At 43.5% G+C, this 26,592-nt stretch overlaps 1 protein-coding gene across 2 annotated transcripts in view; it reads right to left on the reverse strand.

Moving 5' to 3' along the window:
* Positions 1–13,616, reverse strand: part of UCP1 (uncoupling protein 1) — a 46,096-nt gene extending 32,480 nt beyond the window's left edge. For both annotated transcript variants that reach the window (XR_004538950.1, XM_033939739.1), the window contains exons 1-3: positions 13,509–13,616; positions 11,598–11,758; positions 3,566–3,773 (exon numbers count right to left, since the gene is read on the reverse strand). Coding sequence is in view for 1 of the 2 variants with exons in the window: in XM_033939739.1 (XP_033795630.1) it covers positions 3,566–3,773; positions 11,598–11,723 (334 nt within the window). In the remaining variant the exon portion in view is untranslated. The remainder of the gene's footprint in view (positions 1–3,565; positions 3,774–11,597; positions 11,759–13,508) is intronic.
* Between the last annotated feature and the right edge of the window lie 12,976 nt (positions 13,617–26,592).

The raw sequence follows: 26,592 nt of genomic DNA on the forward strand, positions 1-26,592 counted from the left end.
GCAGCATCATGGGGTAAAGACCTAGAACAATTACTTTCGCCCTCTACTTATGAGGAATTTAGGAAACCTGTTCCTAAAACATCTTGACAACTGATCCACTTATCTCTTTCCTCTCAATAGCGACCTACTGTCCTTTTGATCACTTTTCTCCTCAACAATGAATTTCCTGTCTAATTACTTCCCCTCTTGAAGTCAGTCAATTTGTACCTTTGCTTAATCTTTTGTAAACCGCATAGAACTTCACGGTATTGCGGTATATAAGCTGTTATTATTATTATTATTATTATTATTCTGCGCCGGGGGGGGGGGCGGTAGGGGTTTGGGGAAGGGATTTTGGTTCCAGTCAGGTGGGTGGCAGGTTGAGATTCGCTTGTTGGGTTCATGGGTTTGTACGTTTTTGGGGGGGGGTTTGTCTTTTGGTTTTAGGGCAGGCCTAGCTCAGTCTACGGGAGAGGTATGGGGGGGGGGGGCTTGGCATTTTTCTGAAAGGTCACGGTTGCGGTCTGGGATGGGGGTTTTCCTTTCCCTTTGCGGGCCTTCCACGCATATGTTTGAATCTAGAATTTTATGCCTATATATAACACCACCCAGGGGGGTGGGAGGGATGTTGGCGAGTATAATTCTGTACAAACTTTGACGGATTGGCTCTTGTTGGTTTGTATTTGGATGCCTGTATGGCAGTACTTGAATTTCTTGTTTTTGTTGTTACCTGACCGAGGGAGGGGGGGGGTGTTGTGACCTTGTTTCTCAGGGCTCGTAAGTGTTCAGGGTCCTGAGCCAGATATGCCGGAATGCTTTTTGATAGTTGTGATTCGGGATAGTTGTGATCTATTAATCCCGTTTGCAAAAATGATGACGATACTTCTTACTGGGTCTGTGCAAATTTTGTTTATGTAGAAGTTTCAAGTTTATTAGGTTTTTATATACCGCCTATCAAGATTATCTAAGCGGTTTTACAATCAGGTACTCAAGCATTTTCCCTATCTGTCCCGGAGGGCTTACAATCTATCTAACGTACAATCTATCTAAAGTTACCATTATACAGATGGCAGCATTTATCTTGTTTACTTTCTGGTATCATCAATAAAAATGTTTAAACCTAAAATGTGCATTTTGGTGCACTGCATTTCTTTAGGTAAAATAGTGGTTCTCAAAATACTCCTCAGGACTCACCCAACCAGTCCGGTTTTCAATATACTGTGCTTCTCTGGTCATTTGTGGTCGTGGCGATTCGCGGTCCCAGTCATTCGTGGTATTTTCCGACTGCGAATGACTGGGCAGGAGAGGGCAGCCAGAGAGGTAGGAGAGATCAGCTGGAGCGTCGGCGAGTGAAGGAAATCACTCGCGGTATCAGGGCAGGATTAATTTGTCGAGGGCCCCTAGGCATATAAGTACACTTGGCCCCTGCCCTGCCCTGCCCCACTTCACCTGCACCCAGGCGGAAACAGGAAGCTGCGTCAGAGGGAAACTTTTGGGCAACCAGCACCGCTTGCACAATTACAGTTCCCGTTGCCTTTCTTACCCGTGTTGCTTGCTTGTCTTACTTTCTGTCAATGGGGGTCGCATTGCCAATCGGGATGGGGCCTGTGTTGCCGATCGGGAGGGGGGGGGGCCCGTGTTGCCGATCGATGCTGGAGGGGCCCATCGCCATTTGGAAAAAAACATTGTTGATGCCTTCCTTCATCGGGCCCCCCTGACCATTTCAGGCCCTAGGCACATGCCTACTTAGCCTATTGGTTAATCCTGCCCTGTGCGGTATGCTCCGACGGCCTCTTCCTGCACTAAAGTCGGGCCTCACCAATCAGGAGCTGCGTGTCAAAGGCATCCTACACAAACAATTAACTTTCATGCTCCTGCCCCAACTTGGGTTTGATAACCCAACACCATTTTTCCCCCTCTCCCATGCGTACTTGGACACATAGGCGTCGGAACGGGGGGGGGATGGAGGCACAGGGGCCATGGCCTCCCCAAAAATTGCCCATCCTTTAGGTCAGGGGGTACGCGGGATGACCGCTGCCCACAGCCGCTGCTACTCCCTGCCCGCTGCCGTTGCTCACCACCATAACTGCAGGAAGGTAAGGGCCATGTGCGTGTGCAGCAAATGCACGCCACCAGCCCACAAGCCTTCCTCCTCCCCCTGATGTCAATAAGCAGAAGAAAGAGAGAGATAAAGGCCTGGACCAAAGGGGAAAGACAGGCGGCAGATTCTGGACTATGGATTCTGGACCATAGGTGCAGACAGAGGGGGAGAGACCCTGAGGAAGAACAGAGAGATAGAAGATCATAACAGAGGAGGGGGAGGAGAGGGTTGTAAGAAGAAGAAAGACAAAGAGAGAGAGGCCTGGACCAAAGGGGAAAGACAGGAGGCTGATTCTGGATTATGGGAAGTGCAGGCAGAAGAGACAGAGGGGGAGAGACCCTGAGGAAGAACAAAGAGATGGAAGATCATAACAGAGGAGGGAGAGAGTGGGAGGGGGTTGTAAGCAGAAGAAAAACAGAGAGAGAGAGAGAGACCTGGACCAAAAGGGGATGGGGCTGGATTGTGAAATAAATGTTGGATAAGAAAGAAAGAAATATTGGATGCACAGTCAGAAGGAAGTGCAACCAAAGACTCATGAAATCATCAGACAACAAAGGTAGGAAAAATTATTTTATTTTCAATTTAGTGATCAAAATGTGTCCGTTTTGAGAATTTATATCTGCTGTCTATATTTTGCACTATATTTGTCTATTTTTCTATAGTTGTTACTGAGGTGACATTGCATATTTTAAAGTCATCTGCCTTGACATCTTTGAAAACCCCCCAAATATAAATGATAATTAACATTTTCTCTGCATACAGTGTGCTTTGTGGGTTTTTTTTTAATTTTGTGGCTACCATTATGTATTAATAAGATTATATTGTGTGTATATGAAAAATGGATAGAAAAAATTGCATTACAATTAGTATTATGGGGTGGAGTCAGGGGCGGAGTTTGGGCAGGTCTGGGTCGAAGCCTTTGCCCCCCCCCCCAAACAAAAAAGCGTTCTGTTGCCTATGCTAGGACACCATATTTTGAAATATTTGTACATAATGAGGGATCGCCAAAAGATATACATCCAGATAAATGGGCTATTTGAAAAATTTCCAACTTCTCGGCAGCTAAAAATATTTATTAATGCCTCTTTTGAGTATGTGTACCTATTGATTTGACTGCAGTTGTTCTTTGCCACCCTTTAAAAACTGCCACCCCAGAGGACTATCTAGTCTACTCAATGGTTCAGCCAAACCTGCTGCAAGCTATTACAAGGGGGCGCTGAAAAGTTCTCAGCCCAATCAAGAAGAGAATGACGTGGAAATGGTTCAATCAATGATCTGAAATAATGTAAAAAAAACCATAGAATTTCGTTTCTGCAAATTGGCACTTGGTGAAATAACACTCTTTTCAGCTAGGGTGGCAAAATAACGCTTGCAACTTTTCAGCACCCCCCTCGTATCACTATACACTGTTGTGCTAACCAGTTATGACAGATTTTAAAAAGGGAGTCTTTTTGTCCCAGACTCAGGACTCTCTTATTGACTTACCCTCTTTCCCACGAGTGTAAAATAGTTTGACTGTGTCATAAAGTCCAATCCGGATGGAGGCAAAGCTCATTTGTCTCTGAAGTCCAGCCACCAGCCCATTGTACAGGCTCCTGGGTCCTTCTGTCTGTATGATGGTGGTAATGGTCCCAAAGACCCCCTTGTACTTGATGGCTTTTAGTGCTCCATGCACTGTTGATTCTCCTTGAACCTAAGAGTCACCGAGCAAGACAGAAAGAGAGAGAAACGTACAATTGTGTATCAATATACATAGTAACATAGTAGATGACGGCAGATAAAGACCCGAATGGTCCATCCAGTCTGCCCAACCTGATTCAATTTAAATTTTTTTTTTTTTTCTTCTTAGCTATTTCTGGGCGAGAATCCAAAGCTTTACCAGGTACTATGCTTGGGTTCCAACTGCCGAAATCTCTGTTAAGACTTACTCCAGCCCATCTACAATCTCCCAGCCATTGAAGCCCTCCCCTGCCCATCCTCCTCCAAACGGCCATACACAGACGCAGAAACCGTCAGAATATTGTTAGGAACAGTTAAAATATTAAAAGTTTCTGAGCTGGGTTAATACCAGGGATTCAAATATTCAGTTTACACTGGATTGGGATGATAGACATATTAAATTTCTTATGAAGGGGGGACGTGGCCGTGCAGAAAGCAGGGAAGATGTGTTTTCCCTGAGCTCCGAAGTTCTCCCTCCGTATCGGCCACCTTGAACTATAATCTGCGAATATATTCTACCCCAAGCACTTCCTAATGCTTACCTAAGGCCTATGGACAATTTTGTGCATTAAAGCAGCGTTGAGATGGCTACTAAAACCGGAAAAAAGGAGCGAGAACATCTGAAATTGGGGCCTGGAGCTGACAGGAAAATTGCGGGTCCAGCTAATGCGGCCGAGTCCGTGAGTGAGGAAATGATTACTCGCCTAGCAGAGGCGGTGGTGTAAGCACTGGGAACCAGACTGGATAAGGTTAATGACTCCTTGATGACGCTTTCTACCACCGTGTCTGAATTTAATTCCCGAGTTGCAGAAGTAGAGCAACGAGTGAGTTCCGCAGAGGATTCTCTCACCACTGTGCAGGAGGAGCTGCAACAACTGCAACGTAAAGTATTGAGCTATGAGGAGAAAATAAAGGATCTGGAGAATAGATCCAGAAGAAATAATTTGCGTTTAGTGGGTCTCCCCAAATCGGTGCTGGATGCGGACCTACTCCCCATGCTGGAAAAATGGTTGGTGGAGGAACTGCTGGTCACTCATGGTTTGGGCCCCCTGTGCATTGAAAGAGCACATCGGCTGGGCAGAAAGCAGGAGGGGATGCCTAAACCCAGAGTGGTGATCGTGCGTATACTTAATTTTGCTATTAAAGACTTGCTTTTCAAGAATTATTGGCAACGGAAAGATCTCCGGTTTCATAATCAGCGTACACTGCTCTTCCAGGACTACTCCGCCCACGTGGCTTCCCTCCGTCGGGGCTTTTCGACCATCTGTAAACAACTCACGGAGAAAAAGATGCGTTTCACCCTGCAGTATCCTGCAAAGCATCTATAAGGGCCAGCTGGTTTTGTTTGAGACCAGAGCTGCGGCCCAGGCTCAGGTGCTTCAATGATTCCCGGACTTGACGCCTAGCACTTGATCGGCTGTGCTTGGTTCCCGAGGATCTTTGGCTGATCGAGTTGGGGTTCCTGTGAAGCGATGGCAGCTCCCTTGATGGGACCCAGGAGCTGTTTTCTCTTTTTGAACTGCACCTGTTGTTGTTCCCTTTTGGGGGTTTACTTTGGGGTTTTTTCTGTACTCTCACTATTATGGATATTGACTCTGTATGCTTTTAGCTATTGTTTTAGTGGGACCCATACCCTTGCAGACTTTTTCTTTTTCTACTGTACTAGCACCCTTTTGGGTACTCGAGCCTTTTTGGCATACTGTTTATTTTATGGTGATGCTTGGGTTTTGTTTAGGGGGGCTGAAGGGGGGGTCTTTTGGCCTCTTCGAGTCCCTTCTATGGAGTGGTGGTTTCTGGTGTGTTGGATGGGTTGGGTGGTATGTAGGGGGTCAGTGGGTGGGGAGGTGGGGGGGAGTGGGGAGGGTTTGGACTTGTGGGGTATGTGTGTTTGCTCTCTGGATGTTCGGCTGCTGGAAGGAGGGCTGGGACTCCCGGCAGGTGTTTTTTTGGTCTCCTGTTATTTTGGTTTCTGAACGCCACTTAAGCGGGGGCTTCTCTGTGTGACTTGGAATGTGTCCGGCATCAATTCCCCAATTAAGTGGACTAAGATCCCGCAGTGTTTAGCTAGACATCACGCTGCACTACGTGTTAGTAAAGGAGGAGGTTAGAGATGAATCGTGGATCTTGTTATGTTCATAAATAATCTATAACCCTCTAAAAAAAACCATTAATAAACAACAACCAAGGTAACACATGACACTATAGACTTAAAAAACCCCCAAAAAACAACTAACAACTTCTTAGGTAAATTATAGAGATTTTTGAAAAGAAAAAACGTCCAACAAGTGGCATAAAGAGGCAGCTGGACGTTTTTCTCGTCAAACCCTTCCATTCACTATTTTCTATGGTGGTTGTCTGCAGCGAGTCTAAATCTGAAAAACCAACCTTAAAAATCATGGCTAGAAAAAATTGGCATAACTTTGCACAATTACAATCATAAACAGGTTTTGTGTTTTTTTTATTCTTTATTCATTTTTAAACGTACAATAAGTGCATCAATATAATATAACAAATAGATCATAAATTAAGTGCATCAATATAATATAACAAATAGATCATAAATATATCACTTAATCATAAGCAGTTTATCAATTCTACCAGAGAAAAAAATTATGTCTAGAGCAAGGCATCTACAAATAACTGCGTTCTATGTAGTTTTCTAAACTTTTCACGACAGTTCCGTATCTGACCCACCAAAGAGTTCCATATCTGAACTCCTGCACAACAAAAGGTCTTTTTACCAGTGTCAACAAGCCTTGGATTCACAATCGTCTTCAGTAAAGCCAAATTCTCAGAACGCAATGATCTTTTTGGTGTATAACTGAGTATATTATTTTTAAATAATTCTGGAATACAGTGGTACCTCGGTTTACGAGTGCACCGGTTTGCGAGTGTTTTGCAAGATGAGCAAAACACTCAGCAAACTTTTGTCTCGTAAACCGAGCATTGCCCCGATAAATGAGCACTCAGCAATGGTGGCCCAGGGGTGAGTACCTGCCTGCGGGTGCTACACAGCGATTCGAAAAAGATGCCTTCCTTGCCTCGGGGTCCCCATGCGACTGCCCTCCAGCTTCGGCGATGCCTCTGCCGTCCGTCAGCGCTCTCCCGGCTCCCATCTAAACTGGACGCCATCCTGAATGAGCATGCGTGACTTCACCTCTTTCCTCTCCTATGTCAGCCGCTGCCCCGACAACACGCTCACCACATACAAGCACGCAGGACGTCCTGGGCTACCATTGCAAACTTCGGTTGTGGAACGAATCTTCTGAGTTTGCATTAAAGCCTAAGGGGAACTTTGCTTTGCAAAACGAGCATTTTGGATTACGAGCATGATCCTGGAACGGATTATGCTCGTAAACCAAGGTACCACTGTATTTCCATACAGGAATTGATGACAAATCATTAATGCTTTATACTGTACTCTGAAGGCGATTAGTAGCCAATGCAATTTTTGAAGATGTGGCAAAATATGATCATATTTAGACAAACCCATTATCAATCTTGCTGCTGCATTTTGTGTGACCTGCAATGCGCTGAATCTTGCTTTTGTTATTCCAAAATAAAGGGCATTGCAGTAATCAAGTCTCGACAAAACCATAGCCTGGACTACATTACGGAAATCATATGGTGTTAACATTGCTTTTAATCGATATAACAGAAGCATCTGTGCAAAGCAAGCTTGAACTGTCTTGGTTACTTGCAGCTTCATTGTTAGCTTAAAGCAGTGTTTTTCAACCTTTTTTGGGCAAAGGCACACTTGTTTCATGAAAAAAATCACGAGGCACACCACCATTAGAAAATGTTAAAAAATTTAACTCTGTGCCTATATTGACTATATATAAAGTAATTCTCTTGAATAGGAATCAAATAAACACAAAGAAAGTATTTTATAATTACTTTATTATGAAATATTAAGTAAACAGAATAGTGAAAAATTATAAAATACTTTATTCAGTGCGAAACCTGGGCCTGTTTGGCTGAACACAAAGCTGATATTCTGGCTGGAATCGAAGAAAGACACACACGTAGCTCTTCGTCAACAGCCGTTCCCTTCACCTCCCCGTCACCGCCATCCCTTTCACTGCCCCGTCACCGCCACTGCCATCCCATTCACCGCCCCGTCACCGTCCCCGCTGCATCCATATAAGCCTTAGTACTGTAATATTTAGCTTATTCCTTTCTTATAAATCAAAGTTCTGGCTGCTGAACTAGAGAAAGAGATGTTCAGCTGGCAGGGCTTTGTTTATAAATTTTTATCAACACAACTAATATACTACTTTATCCTAAAGCAAAAAAAAAAATAAATAAATATAATTTTTTTTTCTACCTTTGTTATCTGGTTTCTGCTTTCCACATCTTCTCATTCAATTCCTTCCATCCACTGTGTGTCTTCTCTCTACGTCTTCCATTTGCTGTTACTGTGCCTCCCCCTTCACCCCCTCCCAATTGGTCTAGCACCCATCTTCTTCCCTCCGCTCCCCCATAGGCTGGCATCTGTCTTCTTCCCACTCTGTCTTCCACATTTCCCTTCGGGGTCTGTTCCTCTCCACCCTCCTTCAATGCCTGTCCTATTCCTTTCCACCACCACCACCCTTCCCTCCCTCCTTTACCATCTGTTCCTTTCTACTACCCTTCAGCTCCTCTCACGTGGCTTATCTATCTACCTTCCTCCCTCTTATTTCCATGGCACGTTACAATGTAATTTGTGCAAGCCACTGGAGCCTGCGAGCTCGGTCCCTGTCCCATCCCCACAAACCATCTCGCTTCTGTGCTCCTATTTTCTCCATTTCTAATATCTCCCCTATGTATCTGTCATTGCCCCCCCCCCTGTGTCCATATACCATCCCCATGGCATGTCCCCTTTATGTCTCTGTCCCTATGCCCCATGCACATAATTTCCCCTCTTTCTGTTACCTTCCTGTGTCCAGATTTCCCCTATCTTCCTCTTCCATACCAGTGTGTCTCTTCTTTTCAACCCCATCTAGCTTTTTTCCCTCTTTCTTCCCCCCCCCCCCCCCGCTTCTAGCATCTGGCTCACCTGCCTGTCCTTCCCTTTCTTTCCTGCTGTGGGTTTTTCTTTCCGTCTTCATCCCCTTGGCCCAGAATCCTTTTCCCTTTCACTCCCTCCTTCCAATTTGAGCCGGGAACACGAGCGATCGCACGGTCCCCGCAGCCACCACTCGCCTGCCCAATCGATCCTACTGTTTAGCCAGCTCTCTCCCTTCGCCTCACCTTAGTTTGTAGGTTTTGTTTTTCGGCGACATGCACGCTTTCCCAAAGAGCCGCGCACGCGCGGCTGCTCAGTGTTCAATCTTCTGCTCTGCTGCAACTTCCTGTTTCCGGTTGCGTCAGAGCAGAAGATCGAAACTGAACAGCAGCGGGGACCGGGGGAGTCTCATGGGAGTGCGTGCGGGACCCGGCCTGAGGCCTAATCAGTGTCTGCACCGTACGGCACACCAGGCAACATCTCGCGGCACACTAGTGTGCCGCGGAACAGCGGTTGAAAAACACTGGCTTAAAGATTGACACGGTGACAAAATTCATCACCGTTCCCGTCCCCGTGGATAACCGTGGGAAACCATCTTCATGTCATTCTTTAAGGAAAGAAGGAAGAATCAGAGTATGAATGGCTTCAACCACTAACCCACAAGCTTTGCTTTGAAGAATGCTGGTGTAGAAGGACTGAGGTTGAAACAGACATTACAGAATGACAGTCTCTGGTATCCAGAGCAGATCTTGTGATGTCATAATGCCTCATTCCACCAGTGCCTAAGAGCCAATCATATCAGTGATGTCACAATGGCTTCATTATCCTTGGCTCCCATAAGAATCAGAGTATGAATGGCCACAACCACTGACCCACAAGCTTTGCTTTGAAGAATGCTGGTGTAGAAGGACTGAGGTTGAAACAGACACTACAGAATGACAGTCTCTGGTATCCAGAGCAGATCTTGTGATGTCATAATGCCTCATTCCACCAGTGCCTAAGAGGCAATCACATCAGTGATGTCACAATGGCTTCATTATCCTTGGCTCACATAAGAATCAGAGTATGAATGGCCACAACCTCTGACCCACAAGCTTTGCTTTGAAGAATGCTGAGATTGAGCAGCAACATTCCAGAGCTGAGATTGTGATGTCATAATGCCTCATTCCACCAGTGCCTAAGAGCCAATCACATCAGTGATGTCACAATGGCTTCATTATCCTTGGCTCTCATAAGAATCAGAGTATGAATGGCCACAACCTCTGACCCACAAGCTTTGCTTTGAAGAATGCTGAGATTGAGCAGCAACATTCCAGAGCTGAGATTGTGATGTCATAATGCCTCATTCCACCAGTGCCTAAGAGCCAATCACATCAGTGATGTCACAATGGCTTCATTATCCTTGGCTCCCATAAGAATCAGAGTATGAATGGCCACAACCTCTGACCCACAAGCTTTGCTTTGAAGAATGCTGAGATTGAGCAGCAACATTCCAGAGCTGAGATTGTGATGTCATAATGCCTCATTCCACCAGTGCCTAAGAGCCAATCACATCAGTGATGTCACAATGGCTTCATTATCCTTGGCTCTCATAAGAATCAGAGTATGAATGGCCACAACCTCTGACCCACAAGCTTTGCTTTGAAGAATGCTGAGATTGAGCAGCAACATTCCAGAGCTGAGATTGTGATGTCATAATGCCTCATTCCACCAGTGCCTAAGAGCCAATCACATCAGTGATGTCACAATGGCTTCATTATCCTTGGCTCCCATAAGAATCAGAGTATGAATGGCCACAGCCACTGACCCGCAAGCTTTGCTTTGAAGAATGCTGGTGTAGAAGGACTGAGATTGAAATAGACACTAGAAAATGACATGGGATTATTTCCCGCGGTTATCCGCAGGGACGGGAACGGTGATGAATTTTGTCACCGTGTCATTCTCTACTCTGAATCAAGTCTTACACCTTAGTTATAAGGGAGGGGGAAGGGTTACACGGAGCAGAGGTTTCCTCAGGACCCTGCTGGGGCCAGATGATCTGTCATCTAAATGGTGAATCATCCCAGTGAAATCTTGTGTGAACAGTAAAATAAATTTGTTTTTAAAACACAAACCCCCTCTTTTACTAAGGGGTGCTAACCGATCAGCGTGCTCTATTCGAATTAGCGCACGCTAAACGCTAACACGTCCATAGCCTATCATACACATATTAGCGTTTAGCGTGCACTAATTTGATTAGCGCACTTTAGTAAAAGAGGACCAATGTATGAGTGTTTCATTCTAAAAAAAAAAGACAAAGTGATGCAAATTCCTGGAAGCATGATGAAGAGTTTATAGGAGTGCCCAGAGGCAAAATACTTTGGGTTCATTTCCTGGTTTTTTTTTGTAATTTTTCTCCAATTATTGGGTGTTTTTAAAAGTTCCTTCCAGACCCTTGTTTTAATAAGAATGTAAATAATAATGAATTAACATGAGCTTTTTAAAGGTGTACAAGTCAATTGTATACATTTTAAATGTGTAAGTTAACAAGCCTTAAATCGAATTTTTATATACATTTTTTTTTACAAATTATTACTCAAGCCTTACCTTATTGTTCTTTCAGGAAATTAGTTAAGACCTATTTGTTTGATTCATTTTTAGCTTCATTTGATTGGTTTTAATGCAGTATTATTCTGTATTTCCTATTCAATTGTATTTTCTCACAAAGCTGTATTTTTCTCCGATTGTATGTGAACCGCCTAGAACTGCTGGTGTGGGCGGTATACCATAAAGTTATTATTTTTAACACAACGCCTAGTTTGTAAAGCATACCTGTAATCGAACTTTTGCTGTGTCCAGTGGAAAGGTGATGAGATCAGCAATACAGGCAGCAGTCCCAGCACTGACAAATTTTACACCTGGGGTGGGAGGGATGGCGGAAGGCTTCAGTCCTACCATCTCTGCTACAGAGCAGTTCAGAACCCCAAGCAGCTCTAAAAGTCGGGTTGGGAGAGGTGAGAAAGAAGGTAAATGGTGAGAACTGCATATGCAAACAGCATGACCAAAATGTAAGTACAGAGACTTATTAAAAAAGGGATGGTTAACAAGACTAAGAATGTCATAATGCCCCGATATCGCTCCAAGGTGAGACCGCATTTGGAGTATTGCGTTGAATTCTGGTCTCCTTATCTCAAGAAAGATATAGTGGCGCTAGAAAAGGTTCAAAGAAGAGCAACCAAGACGGTAAAGGGGACGGAACTCCTCTCGTATGAGGAAAGACTAAAACGGATAGGGCTCTTCAGTTTGGAAAAGAGACGGCTGAAGGGAGATAGGATTGAAGTCTACAAAATCCTGAGTGGAGTAGAATGGGTACAAGTGGATTGATTTTTCACTATGTCAAAAATTACAAAGACTAGGGGACACTCGATGAAGTTACACGGAAATACTTTTTTTCTTTTTGTAAATCTTTATTCATTTTAAAGCCAAAAATAAGTGCAACATATTATACAGTCATCTTACACTTTAACAGCACTTAAATTCAATCAGAATTATATTCGATGACAAATACATATATCATCCCTTCCCTTATATTTATCCAAAAATTTGCACTCCAAATTAAAAAAAAAAAAAAATCTTCCCACCCACCCTGGACGGAAATACTTTTAAAACCAATAGGAGGAAATTTTTTTTCACTCAGAGAATAGTTAGGCTCTGGAACGCATTGCCAGAGGATGTGGTAAGAGCGAATAGCATAGCTGGTTTTAAGAAAGGTTTGAACAAGTTCCTGGAGGAAAAGTCCATAGTCTGTTATTGAGAAAAACATTAGGGAAGCCACTGCTTGCCCTGTATTGGTAGCATAGAATATTGCTACACCTTGGGTTTTGGCCAGGTACTAGTGACCTGGATCGGCCACCGAGAGAACGGGCTACTGGGCTTGATGGACCATTGGTCTGACCCAGTAAGGCTGTTCTTATGTTCTATCTGCCCTTAGAGCAGGGGTGTCCAATGTCGGTCCTCGAGGGCCACAGTCCAGTCGGATTTTCAGGATTTCCCCAATGAATATACATGAGGTCTATTTGCATGCACTGCTTTCATTGTATGCTAATAGATCTCATGCATATTCATTGGGGAAATCCTGAAAACCCGACTGGATTGCAGCCCTCGAGGACCGACATTGGACACCCCTGCCTTAGAGGCACAGAAGGGAAAGGTTTTCAGGATAGCCCTAATGAATATGTATGGAGCAAATTTGCATGCTTGTCACCTTCATTATATGCAAATCTCTCTCATGCATATTCATTAGGGTTATCCCCAAAACTCGACTGGCTGGTGGGAACCACTGTCCTAAGGTTCTCAAACATTTTTCCCTATCTGTTCCAGTGGGTTCACTATCTATCTATGGCAGGGGTCTCAAAGTCCCTCCTTGAGGGCCGCAATCCAGTCGGGTTTTCAGGATTTCCCCAATGAATATGCATGAGATCTATGTGCATGCACTGCTTTCAATGCATATTTATTGGGGAAATCCAGAAAACCCGACTGGATTGCGGCCCTCAAGGAGATCCCTGATCTATGGTAATGTACCTGGGGCAAGAGGAGGATTAAGTGACTTGCCCAGGGTCACAAGGACCATCACCTTCGCCAAATCTCTGGAGAAATATACTGTGGAAAGATAGCAATAAAGCATTAAAGCTGCCTTTACCTATGAAAGAACAGCAGCTGGTCTTTTTAAACCTCTATACTTACATTTCAAAGTCTAGTAGTTCATCAGGGCTAAAAGGACAACTGATCTGTTGCCCAGCCCTATTATAAGGAGCACAGGTTAGATGTGACGTCACAAGACTGCCTCCAAAAGTCCAAAGCCCTAAGAAACCGAGAGGCTCCGCCCCTTTTAAAGGGCTAGCCCCGGCGTGGAACTTTTACGCGCTGCAGACTGCCGACTTTTGACTTGCTCCTTATTTTACCCGCAGCCACTTGCCGGGGAATCGGGCCTGGGTTCACGTGGGACTAGTTTTGCGCATCCCTTACCCTAGTAGGGGACTTGGGAGGGCGAACGCTTGAGCGCACCGGATGCAGGGAGTGGGCGATATCCAGGGTCGCAGTTCAGGTTTTTCCCTGGGCGAAGGTTGTTCTGCAACTCAGGAACTAAACATTACCTCCATTATCGCCAAATTACAGCTCGCTGTTTCATCATTTTCAAAGCAAAACAACACCGGTTATTTTGAACGAAGGCCTAATAAATGTTTTCTAGATAATGAACTTGCTGGTTTTTCAGATGTCACTCCAGGATTATCTAGGATTTTATGGACTGTAAAACTCTGAGGACGTTGGAGAAATACAATTTGAAAAAAAAAAAAAATATCACACCAAAAAAACTAGATGAATTTCAAATCCTTTACAAACAATACTACCTTAAAAATAAAAAGATGATTTTTTTTTTTTTTTGCGTTAACTGTTCCTAAGATTAACGGCCTCTTTTACAAAGGGGCTGCCGCACGGTAACAGCCCCGAAGCCCTTTAAATCTCTATGGCAGGGGTGTCTAACCTGCGGCCTGAGGGCCGCATGTGGCCCCTTGAAGTATTTTGTGCAGCCCCGGTCGAGGGCGATGCAGTGTTTTCCTCTGCTGCCCCAGGGTGTTTACCGTCTTGCCAGCTCTCTCCTCTGTCTTGCTGCAGCGTTTGCGAGGCCCCAGAAACATTTTTTCGGCCAGTGCGGCCCAGGGAAGCCAAAAGCTTGGACACCCCTGCTCTAAGGGCTTCGGGGCCATTAGCGCAGCTTTGTAAAAGAGGCCCTAAATAGGTGAGGGTCTAAGCTTGTCCCCACTATTTTCATTTTAGCGGTTGTACATCTTCCCAATATTCGGTCGTCAGGACTGAAATATTTAAAATACTGTATTGAAAAAAATATTTCCCTATCTACTTTCTTGTTTCTCTCTAGGACAGGGGTAGGCAATTCCAGTCGAGTGCCGGAGCCAGGTCAGGTTTTCAGGATCTCCACAATGAATATGTATGAGATGGATTTGCATGCACGGCCTCCTTGAAATGCAAATCTATCTCGTGCATATTTATTGTGGATATCCTGAAAACCTGCTCTGGCTCTCGAGGACCGGAATTGCCTACCCCTGCTCTAGGATAAATGGGGGGTCTAAGGAAGAGTTAGATAATTTGTTAATGTTTATATGACATGTTGGGATCTTTTTCATTATTTTTCTTCAGTGCTGGTTGTGATATTAATATTATTACATGCCGATAAGTCATATGTATGCTTCATGAATAATGCTCTGTATTACTGTATCAAGAGGATTATTGTAATTTAATTTGAAATTTAAATAAAGAAAAAAAAAATCCTGTAGGGTTTTCCCCTCACATCCTGTATAGATTCTGCCAGTTTGGTCTAATAGCAACAACGACAAAAATCCCCCAACGAAATATATAACCAAAATTGCTAGAAATCTTTCCATCGGTAAGTCACAGATCCAGTGAAATCATTCACAGATCCATAATATTGTTGAAATAAAATTGCCTTAGGGCTCCTTTTACTAAGGTGCGCTAGCGTTTTTAGCGCATGCTGGCGTTAAGGTCTAGCGCGCACGGCAATTTAGCGCGCGCTATTCTGCGCGTTAAGGCCCTAACGCACCTTTGTAAAAGGAGCCCTTAATCTACTTCGGAGGGCAGGAATGAATGAATTTTGACTTATGAAGAACAATTTTTAACAATGACAAACGCATGTTATTTTAAATCAGCACTGGATGGACACTTTATTACAATGAATAGCGATGAGTTCATGTGCCACGGTAGCAAGCAGACAAGATATCGTAAGTACACTGTTTAGACCTTTTTTTTTTTTTTGTATTTTTGAACGTTAGAAACTCATAGGTTCAATTGCAAGATATGTTATGGTATGAATTAGTTTTTACCATGTGCGATAGAACTTTATAGGATACCTTTATAGGATGCCATGGCCTTGTAGTGCATAGAATTATAAAGCACCACTAAATGGCAGGAATGGAATGGTATAGTGCTACAGTATAATCTTGTTATAACGGACTTCAAGGGACCTGGAAAAACGGTCCGTTATATCCAATTACATTTTTTTTTAAACTTTAGGTCAACTTAAAACAACGTTCAGTCAATGAACAACAGTCACTGGACAAGCATATCAGCAACATCAAGAACAAAACTCAGCAAAATATTGGTATGGCACGAAATGATTGCAAAACCACAACACTAAAAGATGTTCTAATCTAAACCATTGTGTCATACTGTACTGGAAATAAAAATACTCTTGTCATTTTCTTCTGGGCTGCATTTTGATACTATATCACTTGCATACCACACGCCTTGTAGGCGGAGCCTGCAGGTCCATTATAGCTGAACAAAACTACAGCTAAAAGCGGCTCTGGGGACCAAATTGGTTGTCCGTTATATCCGAAAGTCCATTATATGCAAGTCCGCTATATGCGGTGCTTTTCTGCATGTTCATAAAGGCGCATGGCCGGGACCAGCAAACCTCGTCTGCTATAAATGATATTCCATTATAAGCGAGTCTATTATAACAAGATTATACTGTATGATGGTTCATAAACTATCGTGGTCAGCACTGCCATAGCAAAGACCGGGTGGGGGTAACTGAGCACTTTGCTTTTATGCTATCTACCACTATTACCCTGCATACTGTGATAAATGCTCAAACTTTCAAGAAATAAATAGCTATAGCTATAAATATAAATATGAACTAAAATAAAAATTGAAATAGCATTATTATTTGAGTTACCATATTTTTCATGCCATAAGACGCACCTGACCATAAGATGCACCTGACCATAAGATGCACCTGACCATAAGATGCACCCTAAATTTAGAGGAGAAAAACAAGAAAAAAACATTCTGCACCAAATTCTCCCTGCCAGGTTCTGCACCCAACCCCACACTCATTGCCAGGCTCTGCACCCTGTCCCCCCTCTGGTGGTCTAGTGGTAGGCTGGGACAAGGCACAGGGTAGGCAGGGATAGGGCACAGATGTCAAGGCAGATTACTTTTTAAAATATGCAGTGTCACCTCAGTAACAACTATAGAAAAATAGACAAATATAGGGCAAAATATAGACAGCAGATATAAATTCTCAAAACTGACACATTTTGATCACTAAATTGAAAATAAAATCATTTTTCCTACCTTTGTTGTCTGGTGATTTCTTTCTTTCTTTCCTTCCTGCCTTCCATCCTCGGGCCCAACAATTGTCCCTTCTTCCCTCTTTCCTATGTTCCCCTCAGTGCCTTTGTCATCTTCCCCCCCCACCTCAGGCCCAACAATTGTCCCTTCCTCCCTCCTACGTTCCCTTCACTGCCTTCCAGCCTGTCCTCTTCCGCCCCCCTCCCCCTCCCCCCCGTGCCTGCTATTAATCCCGGCGCTTCCCTCGCTGGATGGCTGTGGCAGTGAGGCCCCACCCTGGCAGTGAGATTCCCCCTCCTGTACTTGTTTTTAATCCCGGCGCTTCCTTCGCCGGACAGCTGCCGCAGGGAGAGGCAGAGCGGCGAACAAGGCAGGCGCGCTTGCCTGGTCCCGCACGCCTGCCTGAATGGCTGCAGTCAGCTCTAGCGACTCGCAAGAACTGCCTGCCGTTCAGGCAGGTGTATGGCACCACGCAGACTGGCAAAACTTAAAAACTCATTATGGCTTGCAGATCCTATGCTTCCAGACAGATTTTTTAGGGCATCAGGCCGCCAGATGGTATAAATTAATTTCTGAATTCTTGAATAAAAAAACAAAAAACAGTCTTAGGGACATTTGGAGCATCAAGATTAAGCAGTATATTTCTGTGACTCGATGGCCACGAATTTGGACTTGGAGGATGAAATGTACAGCGTCAGCATCTATGAGACAAACTTGGTTTTTCCTGTTACATAGATCTTTTTGGCCCCTGTTAGGTTAAATAAGTTAAATAGTTCTAGATCAGGGGTCTCAAAGTCCCTCCTTGAGGGCCGCAATCCAGTCGGGTTTTCAGGATTTCCTCAATGAATATGCATTGAAAGCAGTGCATGCACATAGATCTCATGCATATTCATTGGGGAAATCCTGAAAACCCGACTGGATTGTGGCCCTCAAGGAGGGACTTTGAGATCCCTGTTCTAGATCTAATAGATGCTGGCACTGTCATCTGGACATAGGGACATTGGATCATCTGTTGTTCTCAAATTCTTGAAATCAATGCAATGCAATACTTGAGTCATCATTTCCGTTAACATATGAGATAGTCATATGTGGTACGTTGTTACATATTAAACCCCCATAGATCGCTATAAATGTCGTCTCCTCATAATTATGACTGGAGTAGCAATACAGATGATAACACAAAATTGGAAGAATGTTGATCGTCTTAACTTCTCTTTTTGGTGGGCAAATTTATGCTCCACATATAGGAATGAGAAGATAAATGTGGATATATTGGGGGAGGGTAATATATTTAAATTGGTTTGGGGCCTATTGGCATCTTATATAACATCAGGATAGTTTTAATTTGGTTATTTCTATGCACATCCAAGGTGGGTGAGAGGGAGGGTGAAAATGTCTGTTATTTATAATGATTATTTATTGGAAGGGAGGGTGGGATAAATTGATTGTGCATAAATATTTGTAAGTTGTATGTGCTTTTACGCTTTATTGTCTGTTATTAACCTATACATTGCACTGTTAAATTTGTGAAACTTAATAAAAAAATATTTAAATAAAGTTAGGCACCCAAAAGCCAAATTTTGGCTCTGCCCTATAACAGAGTCTGGCTGCACAGATTTTTGCACCTAATAGTACCCATGACGCGACCCCTCCTCCCTCCCAATTCTCTCCTATTCTTATCCCTATACTATTAGTCTCCCTGTGCTCCTTCTACTTTGTGGCCTTGGAGGCGCGTCTGGCTGACAACCAATCACAGGGAAGGCTGGTACCAGGTCTATGGTCCTGTGTAAGAGGGAGGCTGGACGGGGGGGGGGGGGGTGGAATAAGGCACACAAGGTAAACAAGTCTTAATAAGTTACTATCTTATCCTAACCCAAGATTTGTTCTTGGAACTGTCGGAATGATTGGGAAATGAATAGCTGCTTCAGCCTTTCTGCATTGTTTATCCCGTTTACATCTTTTTTTTTTTCACCCCCCCCCATTTATTTTTCGAAAGCAGTAGGTACAGTAGAAGCCCAATATTCCGAGATCCATTGAGTAAAAGGTCTCCTCAACTTTAGGAAAGCAATGACCGATGGATTACAAAGAAATGTATATGGGTCCCGGATCCCGGTGCGTGTCACGTTACGGTAATCACTTGACCTGAAATCCTTCCATGGTAACTATGGAAAATTGAATCTGTAAATTGTACGTCACGTATATTGGTATTAGGTTAAGAACATAAGAACATAAGAACATAAGCAGTGCCTCCGCCGGGTCAGACCATAGGTCCATCCCGCCCAGCAGTCCGCTCCCGCGGCGGCCCGAACAGGTCACGGCCTGTCTGAGTCACCAGAAGGGGCCCCCTTGCCACCTTGGTTTCCCATTGAGTCCTATCTTCCCATCGAAGTCCTAACCCTCCGGTCTTGCACATGCACGACCTGGTTGGGTTTCTATTCTTATTACCTGGTTAGCTTTCTATACCTGTGTGACTCCCCGCCAGGTTCCTAGTGTGTGTCAAACCAGAACAATAACTTGTATTGAAATAGGGTTATCAGACCGTCCGGATTTCCCCGGACATGTCCTCCTTTTGAGGGGGCCGGATGGCTTTTCAAAACCCGGCACTTTGTCCGGGTTTTGAAAAGCTTCCCGACATAATTGCGTCGGGAAGGGGCATCTGTGTATGTGTGTAAGCAATGTGGTGATGTGATGCGCACGCACGTGTGACATCATTGTGTCGTGTCCGTGGAAGCGGGCTGGGTGCTGGGGGGGTGGAACAGGGCGGGAAAGAGGCGGAACTGGGCGGTCCTGGGGGCATGGCCATAGGTCTGGATTTTCCCCAAAGGAAAATCCGGTAACCCTATATTGAAAAGCTTGCATTGGAAGGATAACTATGACAAATTGTAACCTATAAACTGTATATTAAGTACAGTGCTTCCCTGTGAATTCACAGTTGGCGGTTTGCGGTCCCGGTCATTTGCAGTATTTTACGACCGTGAACCGCCAACCAGGATAGGACAGCTGGAGAGGCAGGAGAGGGCAGCTGGAGTGCCGGCGAGTGAAGGAAATCACTCGCTGTATGCTCCGACCGCCTCTTCCTGTACTAAAGTCGGGCCTCACCAATCAGGAGCTGCTTTGACACGCAGCTCCTGATTGGTAAGGCCCGACTTAGTGCACGAAGAGGCGGTCGGAGCATACCGCGAGTGATTTCCTTCACTCGCCGGCGCTCCCGCTGCCCTCTCCGGTCTCCCCCATGAAAAACCGTATTTGCAGTTTTTCAAGATTTGCGGGGGTTCCTGGAACGGAACCCCCCGCAAATATCGGGGGAGTACTGTATATTGGTATTAGATCCCTAGTATATAACAAGATAGGATTAAAAAAAACTTGTATCAAAAACTGTTCATACTGTAATTATGGGAAATCATAACCTGTTAACTGTCTTTTATGTATGTTCAACCTGTAACTCGTTCTGAGCTCTTTGGGGACAACGAGACAGACAACAAAAAAAACCCCAAACATACATAATACAATATTTTTCTTATTTTTATCAAATGATTGTTGAGTTTTCTGATGTAGGTATTGACATTCTGCTAACTACACTGGTAGATTTAACTTTATACAATAATCAAAGTAACTGGCTCTCTGGTGAAGATTTCCTGATGCAGAATCATGCGTTTAGGGTTCTGAAATCCAAGGAAGCAAAAAACTGATGGGCAAGCAGGGAGGATAAGTACAGATGTGCACCGTGGCATAGTAAGGGAAGCTTGCAGATGTGGTGGAAGCGCCTGGTATAGCTATGCCATGGGCCCCTCTGCTACCCTTGGCATTACCATGGTGTGCCATAAACCCCACCCCCCACCTGCCACGAACAGCTTGCGCTGCTTGCGCTGGCATCATCCTTCCCTCTGATGCCACTTCCTGGTCCCAATTTCTGGGAGGAGGGGGTGTGTGTTTGTGTCTGTGTTGACACTGGTTAAACCTCCCCCCCCAACCCCCCCACCACCTTTTTTCCTTTCTGTGTGTGGAATACACGGAAGAGAAAAAAAAACAGGGAGTAAAAGTTATTTTCTTATAGAGTTCAACTCTATACTGTCAGATTTTTTTTCACAAAGAGAGAGGGGTGTGGGTTGGCATTTCAAAGCTGACATTCATAGCAGTGGGCACTGGAGGATTAAGTAGGGTTACCAGACATCCGTGGAAATCCAGACATGTCCTCTTTTTAGAGGACTGTCCGTGTTCCTGGTCAGACTTTCCGAAACCCAGCAGTTTGTCCAGGTTTTGGAAAGTTCTAAGCTCTGGCCGCATCAAAAGATGCAGGAGATGCATTCTGGTGTCCAATGTGAAGTTTGATTGGATACATTACACCCTGAGGCAGCAGACTTGTGAAACGCTGGCCACCGTTGGTGTACCGATCAACAGAAGATAAGTTGAAAGTTATTTCCTCTATCTTTTAGCACAAAATAGCACCGCATAAGGCTTTTATCCCTTGCAGTGAAATGGAGGTCTTTTGCCGATGAGGTTAACACCTAACCACTTGTAACCACCCTTTGTGGTGGTAGGAGGACCCTAGTCTGAGGCTTTTTCCTCCGTTTTTTCAAATTTCACATTGTAATTAAGCCTGAGCTGTACTGTTTTTATCCATCAGAACTTGTGCATTTCTCTTGTGAAAGTGTTTTCTTAATACTATTGATTTTTCACAATTCCAAGTCTTTTTTGGCTACGTAACATGATCATATTTACATCCATGACCTAAAAGCCAAAGAGCCATATTTGGAGAGTTTGTAATCGCTTATTGATTGAGTATGGTTTAACTATGTCTGTGTATTGTAAATCATCTCAGAAAACGCTAACTCTGTATAGAACATCTTTACAGAAGCTCTTGTATTGTTAAACTAAACTAAACTAAACCTTAAGTTTGTATACCGCATCATCTCCACAGAAGTAGAGCTGGCACGGTTTAGAGTAATTGGTATAGAAAGAAACAACAATGAAAAGTAGAAGGGCTTAGAAAGAGAGGTTTAGAGGGAATTAGTAAATCGATGAGGGAGAGTTCTTTGCATTTTGGAGAAGAGCCAAGTTTTCAGATGTTTTCAGAAGAGTTGGAGGGAGGACAGGCACCGAAGCGGGGTGGTAAAACTGTTCCAGAGTGTTAGGCAGACTAGATGGACCATTTGTGTCTTTATCTGCCGTCATCTACTATGTTACTATGATAATGGTTTAATTATGTCAGTGCTGAAAACCTTCCCAGAAATGCTAACTCAGAAATGTAACACCTTTACAGGAGCTCATGTATTGTAACACCATTAAAGAAGCTCATATAAACCAGTGGCGTACCTAGCATATGTGACACCCAGGGCCCATCATTTTTTGACCCCCCCCATTTATATGAAAAATATGATTTTTAGTAACAATCCACATATCGCACAACAAGAGTGTACCTAGGAAAAGGCAGCATCTTAAACACTGCAGTGAGCACTAGAACACCAACACACCAACACATACATTGTAAAATTAACAAGCCAGATTCCGTACAGTCAATTGATCCTGCAGTCAATGCCAACTGAAAACTATGTTCTTTTCATACACACAGAACAGAGATACACCCTCGCCCAATATGGAATAATCACAAACTAAAAATAGAAATATGTAGACAAAAGTTAAACTGAACCGCCAAGAAACCAGACTCTGCATACAGTGCAACACCACAACACCACAAAAACAGTAACACATGTCCTCTAATACCGTGCAAAATATAAAGACTTTTGAAAAAACTGATACATAACAATCACCACTTTACAAATTAACAAATAAAAATAAAACAAATAATGAGAAATAAGAAAATACCATTTTATTGGATTAATCCCCAGAAGCTCGGTCCCCATCCCCGCAAACCACCTGATTCCATCCACACAAGCTTTAAATTGTTTTATATTGAATTTATTATATTAAAGTATAAAAAGAAACAATATTCTGTACAATTGTCAATTTATAAATCAGCGTCTTCTCTCCGCTCTCTCTTCCCCATTTCCTTTCAGCGTCCTCAGCCCATTCTCTCTCCACTTTCCTTCAGCACACGCACATAAAAACAAGCAAGTAATTTTATATCATTTTCATTCTATTCATTCATAGAAATTAAAGTCTAAATAATTACAGTCACATAACAAAACATGATTTTACAAAAATAATTCCCTGCACAGTCAAGCCTGCAAGGATTACTAGATGTCTTTCAGCAGCTCCCCTCCCTCCCTCCCCCTTACCTTTGTGGCCAAGTTAAAATGATCTACCAACAATAAAATTTTAAAAACACAAAGCACACTGTATGCAGAGAAAATGTTAATTATCATTTATATTCCGCGGGTTTTCAAGGTCAAGGCAGATGACTTTATGCAATGTCACCTCAGTAACAACTATACAAAAATAGACAAATATACCCCTCCCTTTTTACTAAACTGCACTAGTGGTTTTTAGCGTAGGGAGGTGCGCTGAATGCCCCATGCTGCTCTCGATGCTCATAGGCTCCCTGCGCTAAAAACCGCTATTGCGGTTAAGTAAAAGGGGGCCATAGTGCAAAATATAGACAGCATATATAAATTCTCAAAACAGACACATTTTGATCACTAAATTGAAAAAAAAAATCATTTTTCCTACCTTTGTTTGGTAATTTCATCAGTCTCTGGTTGCACTTTCTTCTTCTGACTGTGCATCCAATATTTCTTCCCTTCTTTCAGCCTCCTGTATGCTTCTTCTCCTCCAGACCTCATTCCCTCCCCCGATTTTTTTCTTTGTTTCATCCTGCCCCCTTCTTTCTTTCTCTCTCCATGCCCCCTTTCTTTCTCTATGTCTGTCTTTCTCTCTCTCTGTGCCCCATTTCTTTCTTTCTTTCTTTCACCCTGCCCCCTTCTTTCTTTCTCTCTCCATGCCCCCTTTCTTTCACTATGTCTGTCTTTCTCTCTCTCCGTGCCCCATTTTTTTCCTTTCTTTCTTTCTCCCTGCCCTCCCCCATGCCACCGCCATTGGGAAACATGCTGCTGCCACCACCGCCGGGGAAAGGCTGCCACTGCCGCCATCAGGAACAGGCCGGCGCCGAGTTCTCCCTCCCTACTTTTCTTCCCTGTGAGGCCGATCAACTCTCGCCGCCCTACGTCAATTCTAACGTCAGAGAGGACGTTCCTATATAACTGTCATAATTGCAGCAACAAAAATGTTAAAATAAAATTATAGTGAAAATCCCCGAGGCAGTCCTCAAGAAAGTTGATGTTACAGGGGAGTCCCTCCTCGAGAGCCGCAATCCAGTCGGGTTTTCAGGATTTCCCCAATGAATATGCATGAGATCTATTAGCATACCATGAAAGCAGTGCAAGCAAATAGATCTCATGCATATTCATTGGGGAAATCCTGAAAACCCGACTGGATTGCGGCCCTCAAGGAGGAAGTTTGACACCCCTGTGTTAGAGCCTGTAATAATGCAATACAGTTCTGCTTCAAATATCCTACCTTTTTTTTTCTGTCTTGAAAGAGTTAAAACCTTTCACCTTCCATTATTCCAAATCAGATGCCACGATTGCCAAGACTTAATGAGATATATATATAAAATTAATTCCTTTTCCACTCATTAGAAGCTGTAAAGATAAGATAAGGAAGAGGTGTGCTACATATTGTACTGTATCTTTACTGCACCTCTGACCACATCAGCAGATAATTCTGCCATTTTGATGTTCCCGCTTTCTCGTGATTTGAATCCTGAACTCTGGTTTATGATGAGCTAGTGATTAGATCAGGGCGCATGTTCTTCTGGCCCCCCTCTGTCTTGGAGAAGTGATTTCTCTGTATCAGTTCAAGGATCTAATGGTATATCAGATGTGGGGCCTGGGTGTTCTTTGTCTGTGATGGGTGTGTTAAGCATAGAGACTTAGAATAATCTCTCTTGCTTTCCAATGAATAAGCTCACTGGTTTTGGTTCACCTCCAGATGAAAAAGAAAAGAGGAACTTTCAGTTCTATAGCTTCTTCTGAAAGTGGTAGGAAAGAAATTGAGAATAAAATTAAAACCTTTGTACTGCTCGGGGGAGAGAATAAATCTCAAATTGTGTGTGCAGCTCTAGTCAGTGCCTCTTAAAAAAGATATAGCAGAATTAGAGAAAAGGTACAGAGAAGGGCAATGAAAATGATAAAGGGGATGAAGCTCTTCAGCTTGGAGAAGAGACAGCTGAGATATACTGTAGCAGAGATTTATAAAATACAGAGTAGACTGGAACGGGTAGACATGAATCATATGTTTATCCTTTCCAAAAATACTAGGACTAGGGGGCATGCAATGAAGCAACTAAGTAGTAAATTAAAAAAACTGGAGAAAATATTTCTTCATTTAGCATGTAATTAAATTCTGGAATTTGTTGCTATTAGCTTAGCAGGGTTTAAAAAAGATTTGGATAATTTCCTAAAGGAAAAGTCCATAAGCCATTATTAAGACATACTAGGGAAAATCCACTGTTTATTTCTAGGATAAGCAGTATACAATCTGTTTTACTCTTTTGGGTTGGCCACTGCTGAAAACAGCATACTGGACTTAATGGATCTTTAGTCTTCTCAGTATGGCAACTCTTAAGTTCTTAGTAGTTAGCTACTTTCTTGCAGCAATTCATAAAGTAGTTAACTACTTTTTCACTATCCTAGTCATTAATTACTTTTGAAGAGTAAGTGGCACATGATGATATGACATGGTAGAGGATGTCATTGGCATAAATTGGGTTAACATCCTTGAAATAAGCTTCAAGAGATGAAGTTATGCAGTACCCACATTGGTGTTGTGTATAAGATGGAAAAATTATTTCTTACCTGATAATTTTCTTTATATTTGTCCCAAATGATGTTCCTCTACACCCACATATGAGCATTTCAAAAAATTAAAGTGTAAAAATTTTTTTGAAAGGTTCATATTTAAAAGTTCAGAAGAACAATGCCGATGTGTGCCTGCACTTCCGGGTTTGTCCGGGCATGCACACAAGAGCCATGCTGGCCACAAAATCCTTTATACACCTGTGAGAGGCACGGTCCTTCCCTTGCCAATTTGCCATGCATATCATTTGCATAAGATTTTTTTTTTTTTAGCATTGCTTCACTTTTTCTTTGTGTTTCTTTCTGCATGATTGGCTTTGCATGTTGGTATTCTGCACTCGGCTTTGATCATTTACTCCTAAGTGTGAAAAGGGTGTGCACGAACCTGCATCTGCTAATGATGTGGATACTTTAGCTATCAAAATTTACAAGCATAGGGCTAGATTCACTAAGCCCACCTTACCTTGCCGGTCCATGTCAGATGCATGTCCGGGCTCCCTATTCACAACGCGTCCTTATGCTAATTAGGCCAATCGGAGGCACACCCCAATCAACCATGCGGATCGCAGAAAAGCGATCCTGACGCTTGCGCAGACCATCTTCTTTGCTTGTAGATGGTCTGCGCATGCATCTAAGACCCCCTCTGAGCCGCAACTTTTCTTTCTTTTTTTTTTTTAACTTTTTACTTTTTTGTAGTCAAGCAAGCAAGAGACATCAGGGCGGAGCAGGCAGAAGAGATCGTGGAAGAGCAGGGCGGCGATTCAGGAGGGAGCAGGCAGGAGAAATCTGGGGAAGAGCATCGGGGCGGCAGGCAGGAAAGATTCGGGGCAGCAGAGAGCAGGGCT

Source organism: Geotrypetes seraphini, chromosome 1 (genome assembly GCF_902459505.1).
Source record: "Geotrypetes seraphini chromosome 1, aGeoSer1.1, whole genome shotgun sequence".
Taxonomy (NCBI): domain Eukaryota; kingdom Metazoa; phylum Chordata; class Amphibia; order Gymnophiona; family Dermophiidae; genus Geotrypetes; species Geotrypetes seraphini.